Raw genomic sequence first — 14882 nt, 5'->3', positions numbered from 1 at the left:
CAGTTCAGTGCCATTTGCTACCTTTGTCAAAATAAATGTGTTTTCATTTTCCTAATTCTCTTGTCCCCTATTGAAGTTTGTCAGTTAAAATCATGCTCTGTGTTGCATTAGGTGATGGTGCAGTGAACCAAACAGCATTTGCAGCTAAGGAAGAGCAAATGCACAGGGAATAATAGAAGAAAAAAAGCTCCTTCTGTGTTTCTACTCATGTCATTTGGAGTTGATTCAAATATCAGCACTGAAATGTTTTTGAAAACAGAAAGTCCATAGTTTATGTCAAAACATTGTGTTTCCCTCTGATAACCAGGAAAAACAAACAGAGCTCCTTCTTAATACCTGCAGTGCTTAAACCCTAAGGGATCATTACTGTAAGGCAAGGATTATTTTTATATATTTGCTGCATCTATTAAAATGGGCCAGCTCTTTCTTTTTCTATTCACACAAATGGATTTATGCACACATGGCAGTTTAACAAGGATGAAGCCTCCTATTATTGACAAATGCTAATGCAACTCTACTGTAATTATTTATAAACCTTAATCCAACTGTGTAAAACCCTATAAGGGAACTCAGATTCTGTGAGATGTCTTTGTAAATCTTAGCAAAAATCAAATATGTACTGACTAAAAAAAGATGTTAGAATAGCAAAGGAAATGTCTTTAGGTAATTTTTTTTTCTCTGTTCTGTTGTAATTATCTCCACCTTTATTTTTGGAGCAAAGTAATTTCTTCAACGTGACAAGCTAGCTATTTTTAAACCCTCCTACATTATTTCCAACCATATAAAAATACCTGGATATTCCTTTTGAGCATATGTCATCGTAAAGGTAATCCTTCCAATGGCACACAGAAGCCTGCTCTAAGTTCTCTTTTGCTCCCTTAGTGTAGATGTGTTTTGTGGTGCTATTGTGTTTCTGGCTGGAGTCTGACAGGGGAGGGCTGGCAGCATTTTTTAAACACTGTCCAAAGCAAGTGCTTCATATTTATTAGTCTCTTAAGGAGGAGTATTTTAAAAGTCATGAAACTATTTGTTCCTAAAAGTAAATTATTGCACGTACTGAAAAGTGCATTGGTGTTCATGAGCCATAATCCAGACAGCACAAGTTCACTTCTACATGTCACAGCAATCATTTATGAAGATATATTGCTTCTTTGTGCTGCCATCACAAGTTCATCTCAAATGGAGACTCAGATTTAATCTATTTAAACTGAAGGTAGACTTCTACAATCGAAGTTTGTGAGAGATGCATTGAAGGACTGACTGAACATAGTGTGTGAGAAGGCACAAACAAGGGAAAGTTATTTTGCATCTTTACTTTTCTGAGGTGAATGCTTTAGTCATGGGAAAGCACTTCACTGACTGAACATATACTTTTAGGACTTCCATACAAACAGTACCCTATTGAAAGTTCTCTCAGACACACAGATTTCTTTACTTACTCTATTGCATTTTAAGGTTTGTGCATACTTGTTCTTCATTAGTTTTCTTTAGGCTTCCTCAAAACATCACTCAAGTTTGTGTAAATGTTCTCTGCATTGCATTTTTTTAACAGTGAACAGTGGTTTTTTATATTGAATCAGTTCATCCCTGAAGGGCCATGTAGATGCAACTGCTAAAAGGGATGAGGGTGTGATTCTTTTCTACACAAGAGCAATCTGGGTCACAGCAAGGAAAAAAAAAACCTCTTACTGAGTTCCTGAGCTTTTCCTGGTATTTGTAGGACACAATCCATGGATGTGTCTTGTAATATTTCATGTATTGAAAACTAACCAACACTTCCTTATTCTTAATTGTTTCTTCATTTCTCATTGTTTGCTTAGCATTTGAGAAAGGCACTGCTGATTTTCAACCAGCAGTCTTATGTGCTGAATGCTCAGTTCTGCTTCTAAGCTGCTGGATATTGCATTTTCTTTGTACTTTGTGGAGCTGAAATGACAACACAAAGAGTCTGCAAAGCATAATCCTTCCAAGTGTAATCCCAGTGAAAGAAAACATAAATAAAACCACTTGTATTCTGGCATTCCTTTTCCCCTTTTGTTATTTCTGCAACTTGGCACATATTCCAATAAAACTATAGGAAGAACATTTATCTATATTGAAGAATTGTGCAATAGTTACCAAGAATTTATTCTCCTTAAAATCAAAATTCCATATCAAATATGGAAAAAAAAACCTTTCCCAATATTGTAGTGCCTCTTAAAATAACTAACCATAGCAGCGTGTCAGTGTGTGTTGGTGCTAGTTTCCTTGATTATCACTAAAATCCAGTGTCAAAAACCACCTTGAACAGATCTGTCCCATAAGCCTGTTACCCGTGAGAGCAGATGCAGGATTTCAGAAGCCAGCCTAAACAAAAAACCCCAAAGTTAGAACTCCTCTCCCAGATGGTGACAACAGTCCTGTTGATTGCCATGGGACAATGGTTTGTTTGAGCCCTTGATCATTTTTACTCAACTCCAGCTGCTTAAGGTAGAGATGGTTTAGCTTTGTGGTTCCTACTCAGTTTGGACACAATTCAACACCATTATTACTGTGGGCACTGTTGGACCACCTTCCTATTGTTTGCTGTTTTTTTAAAAAAACATGCAATGTATTTCCTTCCATTACAACAAATAGTGCTCAGTATTATGAAACTGGATGCCCCAGGATGCAGACACACTTCTTCCCTGGGTGCTAGGAGAGGTTCATAGGAGAAGTTTTACTGTGTGGATGCAAAACAGTGAGTTGTGTTTTGGGGGGATTTTCCTACCACCAAAGTTATAAAAATATAAAATGAAACTTGAAACACCTGTGTGTAAGCTTAGGTGGTTGTTTTTTTTTTAACTTTTGCCTTATGTAAATGTCTAGTTTCATTAGAAAAATAAACTGTGTGCATTATGAAGTAGGGTGACATCCAACATTCAGGGTGTTGAGTCCAAGTATTAGCACCAAAGGAGATAAAAGTTAAGCCAACTTCAGATGTAGTACTTTCCATGTAAATATACAAAAGAAATAGAGATATTAGGTATGGTTTATTTTATTAAACAGTGATTTGCAGTAAGTTAAATTCACAAGAGCTGGGATATTTCTAGATGATGTTTCTATCCTCAAAATCTTTGTGTCTTTAATGAGAGTATGTAAATTCTGTCATAAATGTAATCTGCCATTATCATTTTTAGGTTTTATGAAGCTATGTAAAGTTCAAAAGGTTAGGATATGAAAACTTTAAACTCTCTTCTCAGGAAATGTGCATTATATATTTTGAGATAAGCATTTGTTTTGAATTATTTGAATTCAAACAGTATCCTTCTTCTGCTAAGTACTCCTAAGTCTAGCAAGGTGCTACGTTAAAGTAATTAACCTGGACAAAAGCAGAGAGAACTGTTCAAAATCGCTATTTCCTAACAGTTTGAAATATAATCAAGTGAAGCAGATGTTCTTGTTCTAATAGACTTTTTTGAAAAAAAAATCCTAGTTTAATGAAAAATGTCTCTTCTCATAAACCTTAAAAAACTCAGAATGCAAAAAGCCATGTTTTGGCAAATGGTTCTTTGTAAGGAATGTGGATGAGACATACCTGCTCTGTAACTGCAACATGGTATAAAGCCTGGTTGATAGTGTGGGAACAGCAAGCTAAGTGAAAAACAGGAAATTTAAAAAAAATTACAGATCTTGTTGCCCAGCTGTGATGCCCTTGCTTGGAGAGGAGAGTGATTGTCCACTCAAGTATTTCCAGGAAAGTCAGTGGGACTACTTGCGTGAGTAATGTCTTGCAGGCAGGGATCCCCAGGCTTATGGTAAAGTGAATTTAGGAAATAAGCACAAAAATGTTGGGAAAATAGCTGCCAGTGGGATTAAATTTCTCTCTCTCCTTTTAGGAATCCATGGATCATCTTTAGTCCTTGACATAAAAGACTTCTTACTTAAAACAAGTCTCAAAGAAAGAGCCAAATCTCTGATAGGCCCTTTTTGCTGCTCTGTTAACGTGGAAGCCAAGTGGTGTAAGCACAGTGGTGATCCTGGCCCAGAGCAATCTGTTCCAAAAATCTACATTGATTTGAGAGGAGGACTGCTTCAGGTCTGTATAAGATGCTTATGGTTGTGCTGTTGAGCTGGACTGGCTTTGGATGATTGAGTTTTCATAAATAAATTGCATGCAAGCCTTTGCATCCTACAACCGGTCACTGGGTTGGGGATTTTGTGTGTTTGATTTGAGTGGTTTTTATTTTACCTTATAAAGTAAGTGTCTACTCTTTCATGTAAACTGTTGATTGAAAAATTATGTACAGTGTTTTAGGTTTGATTTTTATTTTAATACTGCTTAAACCCCATATTTTAGCTGTATGTGTGCGTTCCTTAAAACTACTGGATCAAATTGCTAACACTTAATATCTAGGGTCCTGTTCTGATGGGTGTGTGTCTGTCTGTCCATGATTCATGTGCCTGTAATGCCTAGGGGTAGCCCTAAGAAATACATAGCCTTTCTTTTTAAACTTAGACAAATTTCTCAGGGGAGTAATTGCAAACTGTTGTTTGTACCAATTAATACTCAGTTTTCCATGCTGTCCTCTCCTTTTTGGAAGTGCCCACAACTTGAAATCAGTCCAGGAAGCATGGGAGTTCTTGAAATGAATAATAGATTCTGTGGGGCATAAACAAGTGGGCTTTAAGATATGTCTTAATTATTTTTATTATAGTATCTATACACACCAAATGTTTTAAAATAAATACATAAATCAAGTATATAAAACAAAAAAAGGAAATTTTGACATTTAATTATGTCATTAGGTTTTTTCCCAGAATTTGCATTAGAAGGTCTTAGAACCATAGCACTGGAAACAGGGTTAATCAGATAAGACAAATATCCAAAAAGATATATTTTAATGAATAAAGTCAGTTTGTTTCTTTGCTCCTTTTTAAATTTGTTTTTCACAGGTACTTGGCTGACTACATCTATGCTTTGGTAATAAAATGCTTATTCTTTTTTCCAGAATTTTGGATTTTGATAAGTACCAAAAAAAAAAAATCTATAAATCTCAGAAAGCTCATTTATTATTAGAGTATAATTAGGGACAATTAGCTTTTGCAGAAGATAATTAAGTGTTTGATATGGCAGAACAGATTTGAGAATGATGGCAAAATCATTTATGGCTAATGATTTTACCAGCTCTAATCATGACCTCATCTATCACTGTTAATTTGTATTGCAGCAGAACCTTGAGAGCTTATGTAAAATCAGTGTCTCATCTCTGAGTATTGTAGTAGGAGTTCCATGCCCTGGAGTTCCCTGCTGCCTACAAATGAAATGAATAAAAGTGTGAGGGAGAAGAAGGTTCATCCTTCCTCTGTCAGTGGCGACCTGAGGCCTCTGAGATTGGCTCAAGGTGACAGAGAGCTCCTTTGAGGTGGTGCTGGATTAGGTGTGGGACCCTGAGAGCAGAGGTGCTCTAGAAACCAGAGTGGAGATGTGCTAAATTCAGGGGATGAGCTGCCTGGCCTGGGAGGGTTTCACTCAGGACTGGCTGTGGCTGTGTTTCAACAGGGTCTTGATTCATTCTGTGGGCTGACTTGTAGATGCAGAGCAATAAAAAACCTGCCTTCTTGGCAGCTGTACTATCTTAGGCATCTTTTGATCTTTTTTCACATTTGAAAATTGGTATTACCCCATTGAAAAATGTGCACTGCTCTTGATGTGCACACCTGACTTGTTTACTTTACTCACACCCGTACCATGGACTTTGAAGTTACTGTCTGGGGATTTTGATTCCCCACACTGGTTCCAAGCCTAATTTCTTTATTAGTTGCTTCCTTGTCTGCCACGTTGCTTCAAGGCTTGCTTCTGCAATGAAGTCTAAAGGACTTGTCCCCATTACTACAGTTCTCTCAAACAGGGGCTGGATTTGAAAAAAGCAGCAACACTTGTCAAAGCTGGGAGAAAGGAATGCCTTCTTGTCCTTTATTTTGTGACAAAGTGCATGAATCTTCTAGACTTTGCATGCCCAATTTTATTAGATATTTTTTCTGTATTTCTGTTTTAAGCTTCAGAAAACTTTGAACTTTTTAACCTCTCTTGGTGGACTTACCAATTCATATGTTTCAATTTTGTGCTTCAGGTGATCTTTCATATGTCTTCTGTGTCACATTCTTTGCTGTGTCACTTAGTTTTGAATGTATCCAGAATTCCAGTTTTGGAGCAACAAGCTCTTTGAAGAGTTTAAACTTTTGTGTCTTTAAGGGGTTTTTGTCATGTCTTAAACTGAGAAACTGTGACCAGTCCTAGCATTACATACAGTTCTTGAATATAACTTTTAAGGTCTGTGGTCTTTCAAGCAGCATCACTATGAATTGTTAAATGGTAGGAATTAATAAAAGAACAAATTTGACAAATGGTTTTGTAAAGATATTTTGTTGCTTCTGGTCTTTATTTTAACATTAAGAATGCTTGCAAGCAATTAAGGTGTAAGTAGAGCAGACTCAAAGCTGTATAAAGTTCCTGTTGTTTTGGGGAGGTGTTTTTCCCTTCAAAAATGGCTGAATATATGTATGTAATTTTTTCGCATTTTCTCTCTCTCTTTTTTTTTCTCCTTTTTAAAGGTTTTCTGGGGTCAAGAGCATTTGAACTGTTTAGTTCTTCTCCAGGAGCTCCTGTGGCAGTACCTGACTGGAAAGGGCGGTGCAGAGACAGTGATGACTGAACGTACACACCCCACTTGTTTCTCTGCAGAAAGGAATCAGGCCTCCAAAACCGAGCATACCTCAGATGATCTGAGAACAGGCCTCTTCCAGTATATACAAGATGCAGGTAAGAAGGATATAATTTTGGCTCTCTTTTTTCCTTTCTTTTTTTTAGATTATAAAGTAAAACCAGTAGTAGTCTATTAGACATTATTTGCCTCTTACAATGAATAACTTTATATTTTTTGGAAAAGCAGTTGAAAAGACATCTGCTAGAATTAAAAAAATACTTTAAAAGACTTTTTTTATTTCTTTCCTTTAAGCTGTAATGTTTTAAAAGTCGGGGAAATTGCTTTTTTATTTTCTCTCCTTTTGATCCCAAGGGATTTCTTTTTAATCACTTTTGTTTCATAAACCAGCATGTTTCTTTCTAGAAATTGTATAACAGATTATAGCTTTCTTTCATTTGACAGAAGCACAAAAGCTGCCCAGTGCCTATGAAGTTGTGTTTTACAATGAAACTGAGGATAGTCCAGGAATGATGCTGTGGAGATATCCGGAACCCAGAGTGCTCACTCTTGTAAGAATTAACCCTGTTCCTTTTAATACCACTGAAGACCCAGATATTAGTACTGCTGACCTTGGAGATGTTCTTCAGGTGGGTAATGAGTTTTGTACTTTCAGTAACAAATGAAAATGTTACTGGTGTAAAGTGAAAGTCTTGAAAACTCAGATTTATTAAAAACGAGCACAAAACAAATGTCAGGAGGTCTATAAAATCAATATGAGGTACATTGCACAGCTTGAGCATATCTTTAGTTTCAAAACTACTTGTATAAACCTTTTACCCACTTACCTCTAAAGCTTTTATGCTGCATAATAAGCTATAGCAAATTTTATCAGTTTTAATTTGTGAGCATACAGTTTTTATTCTTTCTTTTTATGGTTTCACCCATCACTCTTTACTTAAAGAGTTCATTTGGTTTGAAACTGAAACATATGAGGAAAGACCTGGTCTGAAATTTCTAACATCTAGTGGAATCATTGATGTAAAATCTCCAGTTCTCTCCTGTTTCTGTGATGGCAGCTGGCTGTGCTGTTTCTAGTAGGATCTGCAGGGCAGAGGGAAAGGCTCTTTCTTCTCTCATTTTACCTTGACAGGGTTGAAGTGGATGCTGCAGTTTGACTGTGTGAGATCATGGTACTTCTTTTTGAAGGAAGGCTGAGTGCTGCAGTCTCCATGCCCCAAAAGAGACCATACCTCAAAATTACACTGTTCCTTAATGTGCTGGAATTCTTGCTTTCTAATGTATGCAATTGGGTCATTACATTTTCTTCTGTCTAGTGTAATTCTTTTTACGTTCACTTATTCCTTGCATACATATTTTGATTTTAGCTCAATTTTACTTCTGGTAATCTCCGTTTCCCTTTTGTATTACAAATTGAACCTGTCATTATTTTTTTTTAATTTCAGTCTGTTTGTTAATCAGAATAATGTTGTGAGTCAAGGGAAATATTTTCCAGTTTTTCCTATTTGTTCCAAACTGTTGAATTATATTTCATTATTGCTGTGATGTTAAAAATTGCTTCTAAAATTGAATTATTCACCAATATGCTTTGAGTTATGAATAAGTAGGATAATCTTCCTCAGATAAATGGTATAATGTTATTACCATGCACATACTGTTGGTGAGATCATGTAAGTGTCCTGCCAATTCCTTTGCCCTCTAGACAGCCAAATGTCAGCTCCTTTCAGTTACATGAAAATTAAAATTAAATGGAAAAAAATCAGCTGCCCTTGGCATGAGGTTTGAATCAAAGATCAGAATTGTGTTATTGCAGGCTGTCTTGGTGACCCTATTATGTTGCTATGAAAGCCGGCGTTTTGCCTTCTTTCGGGCGGGTGTTTTTGGAGCACGGCACACCAAGGTTTTGGTTTAATTACGTTACACTCCCATTATAGATAACAGACATCATGAGCCAGTATGTGTGTGCTTGTGGAATAATGTGACCCTGTCCAAGGGGAATATCGGTTCTTCTTCAAGTGGGCAGGCACAGCTGGACTTTGAGTAGCACACAAGTTCTGCTTTGTGCTTCCATGCGACAGTCTGGAGAAGAGGAGGTCCAGTTCACTGTGATTGCCTCAGAGAGACAGAAGCATTCAGCTACCAGGGATCAGGTTCTGTCAGCTTCTGCTGGTGTTCATGTCATTCTCCAGATTTCTGCCACTAGAGAGGATGTAAATATATCATCCAAATTAGAGGACGTCTAGTCAAAAATTCTGCTTTGGACACATGATGTGCAGAAATGCCTACGAAGAAGATCCATGCTTTGGTTGTAGGCCATTAATTATGGCAGTAATTGTTGCCTGGCTCAAGGTGGTGAGTTATCACATTTTCCAGGAATGGCCATACACCTGATGAACAGCCATTTCAAACATGGACAGCGTGCATATTTTTATTAATCTAAAAGAGGTATGTGAGTGGAATAAGTAATACAGTCAATTTTTAATTTCTTTGGGTAAATTGCATTTACCAAATACTCATGTCAAATTTCAGATTCTAATTTAAGTTAATAATGAGGCCTTTTATCAACTCTACTTCTTCCCAGTATGGATACATGTTAAGTAATATACTACGGATATAATGCATAGGGAAAAATCATTAAATATAAAGAGAAAAAAGGAAAAACAACATTTATTTTATTCAGTTCTTGAAAGGAAACATTAGAAAAACATCTGCAAACCAAAGACTCCAGCTTCTTTGGAAAAAAGGACCTAAATTTAAAGACAATAATGATATCAAGCTATATTAAAATATACTTTAAAAACTTTCCCAGGACTGTGTATACGTTCAAATGCAAGGAGGACCCATTATGTCCCCAGCTATGTTACCAGTCTCCCTTAATCCTCTGCTTCACAAAGATACAGTCAAAGGTGCCCTTCTGTAGTTTGTCTTGAATTCAAAGTTTTCCAGTTGCATGTTCGTTCTTTCTGAGTAAATTGCTATGACATTTCATCTAGTTTTCTGTCTTTGTTAAACTTTCAGCATAACGTTTTAATCATGGGTAGGTTTTAGAACTCTCTGCTTTTATAGCTATTCTTCAAATTCCTGGAACTTGCAAAAGCTTCACCATAAAGAGAATTTTTTCTAAATATTGAAGGTGCGTGTTATCTGGTGCAGCCAAAGGATAGAGAGCAGCTTCAGATTGTAAGAGTTGATATGAAATGAACTGTATTGTTTATGTTGAACATTACCCTGCAGCTATTTCTAAATTGCCCCAAGAGCCGTTTTCTTGTGCTTTACCTTGTGTTGTTGCAAAGGTAAGCAGTTTCACTGGTCAAGTTTCTAGAGCTTTGTTTTTACAGTCCAAACATTGTTGCTTTTATCTGTGGAGAGAACAGGAATAACTGATGTCTCTGCTGTGGTACACCACATAGTATTTCTGTAGCAATTTGAAATAGAACTCAGATCTAATTGTTAGAAGGAAGTGAGAATCCTAGATCTGATTGCAAGAAATTGCATCAGGATAATATTTCTTTGTGGAGCTTGAAAGTATCTGAGTTTATTATTCTTTCTGTTTAACAAACATGGCAAACACTTTCTATTTAATCTTTAAGCCCTTACTGTCCCATTTTCCCATGCTGCAAATGTCCTTTGGCTCTGTGTGATTTACCATTTTTCCAGATAACTAGTATTTGAGAAAACACCTTTCAAAGGTGTAGAATGATATTGATGTAAGAATCATATGTCCACCTCAGGACTAGAGGAAAGTCCAAACTTGGAAATTTTTCACAAAATTTGTTCAGAAGGTAAAAAGCAAGATGTAGCAATTCCATTATTTTTAAAATATTGAAGATTGATATATTGATAAGTCAAAAAAGGGATGCTCTCTGAGACTTTTTCTTTAAAACAAATGAAACTTAAATCGTTCAAGTTGACTGCTGGTAAGAGGAAGAATTGTAGTTAAAGATAGGTGGATGAGCAACTTCAAAAGCCTATTTTATTCTGTGCTTAAAGAAAGACATATATGTCTTCTGTTTATGTATACAAAACCAGAGAGAAAAAGCCTACTGATCTTGGTCCAAAAATTTAGTTACCGCTACATTTAGGTCCCTCTCGTGTGCAGATAATTTCTGTAATAAAACTGTGCAGGTGTTTATAAGTTTGTCTCAGTGAGTATTCACATGTGAAGACTTCAGGCATGCCACAGTTTCCCAGTGTAACATTAAACTATAATCTACAAGGCAACCAGCTCATCATTACTGGGCAAAGGCCTCTATTTGCTCTGTGGTGTGATGGTCTTGTGGTGTGGCAATTGAAGTTGGAATCTGTGGGCAATGCTGATTCTCATTCCCATGAAATCTGACCATGAAATGTCTTTCTCCAAGAACTTTGGAGCATGGTAATAGCCTTCAAGCAGATTTTGGTTTAGATTATATGTTGCAATATCTCCTGCAGAGATATCGGAATTGTAGAAGATACATGAGCATCTTTAGGAACAAAAATGGGCTGGACAATCTAAATTTCAGTGTACGGGCTTCATAGTGTCTCTCTTCATCTCCTAAATGATGAGGACATTGGCTTGATCTGGCTACTAGGACAGTTGAAAGAGAATTTGTGGCAATTTCCTCCATCCTGATTGTTCTGATTGCCTTGAAAGTATGGCATTAGGATGAAAGGAGTAAGAGCAATTTCTGATTTCAGACAATAGTTTGTTATGCAGATTATTCTACTGTCCCAGAACATAAAGAATAATTGAACAATATATTCTACATCATCACAAAGGGCTATATTTCGAAACTGTTGTATGATGCTAAATTCAACTGTGCTTGTACAGTTCCTTGGGTCTGTCAGGTCCATATGTGAGAAAGGACAAGTCATCTTCATTTCTGTGACATTTTTAAAATTCAAAAGGGAATGCAGGAAAAAAAGCAGGGGGAAAAAATCTGTTACTGATTCCGTAGGGACTTTCACATTGTGCTGATACAATAGCTAGCTACATTTAGATATTTAACCTCAAAGAAAGTTCTGTTGAATATTTGTGCTGCAGGGCTTAGAACTGTACTTGCACTGTGTGTCTAGTTTCCCCAAAGTCTTTGTGCGTCTTCCTGCAGTCTTAAGAATCTCAGAGTTATGTTTATCTTTGCCTGTGATGTTGTTATACTTTTCTGATGTAATCTGGGTTATATTTTTATATCATTTATCTTTACCAAGAACAAAGTTGACAGGTTTAGGTTGGCAGGGGAGAGAGCGAAGATTGGGAGGGGCTCACCAAGGCAGAAAAACAGTCCATATGCCATCAGGGAAATATTCTGCTTTTCAGTCAGGCAGGTGAACAGACACACAAATTATCTCCAGTACAGCTGGAGACCTGTTTTATCTAGTGAACCTTTTACAGAGATTCTCATTTATTGTCATTGCATTGTAGAGTTATCTTTCCAATGAGGGATGTTGCTGGCACTGCTCCATATCTCAAACAAAAGCTATGTATTGTCACAAGAGCATTTACCCAGGTGGCATGGATTTAAAAGCAGGAGAAAACCAGATTTATCTAATCAAAGTAATCATGCAATGTGTAGTGTTCCAAATACTGAGTTATCTGATTTATTTAAGATGCATCACTAACACAGACTTAAAATTCTTTCTCTTGAATTGTCATGCAGTGGGAGATGCAAGCTGTTAAACCAAAGAAAGATAAACTACAGCATTTGCTCATTTCTCCGTATGAAGTTAAAATAAAATATCTGCTGAACTATAACCCTGGCAGGTTTTTGTATTTGAGGATGTTTCCCTTGTGTACCTGCCAGGATTGCTATTGCATGCAAGTATAGTCAGCATTATAACAGCTGATGAAAAGATGAATGTGTGCTGAAGTCTCCTTTTCTGGCCTTTCTTCTTTATATAGTCCTAAGATACAGAGCACAGTTTAGAAAAGTGGTGATTAAATTAACCAAATCTCAAGGTCTACCGAAGAATACTTTAGGGCAGTGAGTATAGGTCTGAGGTTGCAAGGGCTTAACTGGGATTTAATAAGGAAAGACTATGTAAATAAAACAACTGTGGTAAAATTTACACAGAGCATGTCCAAAGGTGGTGAAACCTCTTTTAGGAGAACATAAAATATTTCCAACTCCAAAAGCTAGAGATTCAAAAAATTGTCTGTTGCATTGTCTCACATGCACGTGCATTTGTGTATTTAAAAAAAAAGCGTTTGCAAACTTGTTGGTCTAGAATCTGATCTTTTTCAACACTGTCAGCCAGTAAATAGTCATTTTCTAACACCTTGTGGCCATTTAAACAGTGGCTTAAGGAAGCATGAGCTTAAGAATGACTGACATTAGACCTACTGTAAGTCATTATTCCAGGAAGGATTTGACATGACAGTCAACAGGAAAAGAATTATGATCAATGTCAAAGACATTCATTTTTCCTTTTACCAGAGAATACCTCATTTTTGGCTGACTCTGCTTCCTTTTTACTTTTCGTTCCCTGTTGGGGCTACAATATTCAGCTGGGCATTTGAGAGTCTGGGAAAAGTTCTTTCTGGGAAACCACAAATTTTTGATTTATTTCTTATATTCCCAAAGCAACAACTATTTTAGAAATCCAGATGATTTGTGTGTGACAGGTTAGTGATTAAGTTCATGGTGTTACTAGATAAAAAGCTGTAAAATTCAACCATGCTTCTTGATAAACCTGTTGGTTTTCAAGTTATTGAATCTACTGCCAGTTCAGTACTGTCTTCAAATAATGAGACTTTTTAGATGGATGCAGAAATAATTTGTCTGGCTGTTGTGAATTGCTCAAAAGGCAGATTTGGTGCTTTGTCTGCTTTCTAAACCTTACATTTCTTGTTAATTCTACCTTTGGATGTTATTCAGAATTACTGTAATAGTCATATTACTACTATATAAAGATTTTGTACACTGTTTTTATTAATTTTCTACTTTGTGAAGAGTTGCAACAAGCTTAAGAAGAAAGAATTATTATTGAACATATCTGATCATAAACTAGAAGTGTAACAAATGCCGTTTATTCTAATGCAGGGAACCTGTTTCTCAGCAGCGTTTCTGTTTGTGCATGAGTACAAAAATGGGAGCAGGTCATCACGTAAGCAGCTGGTCTGTGTAAGAGGCCTGAGGATTGCTTGTAGCTTGAGCCATTTACATTTCAGATGATCTGCAAGGAAGCAAATTCTCTGATCTGAGTTTTGCACATATTCTCTGAAGTTAAGACTCTGGCTCTTAATTATAAGTATTGTCTTCGTTTTCTTGCAAAGAAGGAAATAGGGACTAAAGAAGTTGGAGTCTTAAGCAGATGTTGAAAGAGAGCCTGTTCTCTTAGGGAATTCCAGTTTTAAATATTATTTGTGAACTTCCTTGCCTGAGAGTAGGATTATCTCTGACTTTACTATTTTGTTACTGGTTTGTGTGTGTATAATCTTAATTATTTTGCTGTGTGATCTTAGTGTTCCCTGCATCAAGATGAGACTGTATCGTTTGTCCTGGAGTTTCTGTGCAGTCTGCAGGGAGTTAAGCGTAACTTGTTGGGAATGTTAATGGAAGTTGTGCATAATTTGCCTGTGCATCACAGTGAAATTTACCCTTAGGGGTTACTGAGCCAGTGAAAATTCTACCGGGTGCCAGAGGACTGACGAAACCATCAGATTATCTTAATGACAGATTTACACTCTCCTTGTGTTCTGTACTCTTCAGATTTGGTGACTCTGATTTATGAAACTTTGCAAACCCAAGTCCTTATGGCTGTACATTGACGTTGTGGTACTTCTTATAGGAGTCAGGCTTTACTGTGGTGAGAATGTGTGGTCAAAATAGCTCATAAAATGAAAATTATAAGGTACTTCATATATTAATAGACTGCTAACCTCAGTGGTCAGAGGTGACTACATTTCAACATCATAGTGCTTATATTATTAATAAACAATGAAGCCTAGAAAATGAAAAGCCTTAAATGAAATGTGGAAGATAGTTCCTATATCAGAGAGAGACAATAAAGGGTGGTGCAAGAAGTGGGTGAGTCCCTAATGTAAAATCTCCAGTCTGTTCACTTTTGTTTCTCAATACTTGAAACAATACATTAGGATCTAATGAATTAAAGAAATATTGTTACTATTTCTGTTCAAAAGGCAAGTGATCATCACATAAACTCAGTCTCAAGGTGAATGACAATTAGTAGAAAAGTTTGACGCGTAGCAGTGCATAATTT

At 36.5% G+C, this 14882-nt stretch overlaps 1 protein-coding gene across 6 annotated transcripts in view; it reads left to right on the top strand.

Moving 5' to 3' along the window:
- Positions 1 to 14882, top strand: part of VPS13B (vacuolar protein sorting 13 homolog B) — a 422459-nt gene that overhangs the window by 335992 nt on the left and 71585 nt on the right. For all 6 annotated transcript variants that reach the window (XM_063390273.1, XM_063390281.1, XM_063390302.1 and 3 more), the window contains exons 37-39: positions 3858 to 4057; positions 6574 to 6781; positions 7128 to 7312. In XM_063390273.1, coding sequence (XP_063246343.1) covers positions 3858 to 4057; positions 6574 to 6781; positions 7128 to 7312 — 593 coding nt within the window. The remainder of the gene's footprint in view (positions 1 to 3857; positions 4058 to 6573; positions 6782 to 7127; positions 7313 to 14882) is intronic.

The sequence above is a fragment of the Prinia subflava genome, chromosome 1, assembly GCF_021018805.1.
Source record: "Prinia subflava isolate CZ2003 ecotype Zambia chromosome 1, Cam_Psub_1.2, whole genome shotgun sequence".
Classification (NCBI taxonomy): domain Eukaryota; kingdom Metazoa; phylum Chordata; class Aves; order Passeriformes; family Cisticolidae; genus Prinia; species Prinia subflava.
The sequence above is the reverse complement of the archived record's forward strand: the minus strand, read 5'-3'. Positions and strand labels throughout refer to the sequence as shown.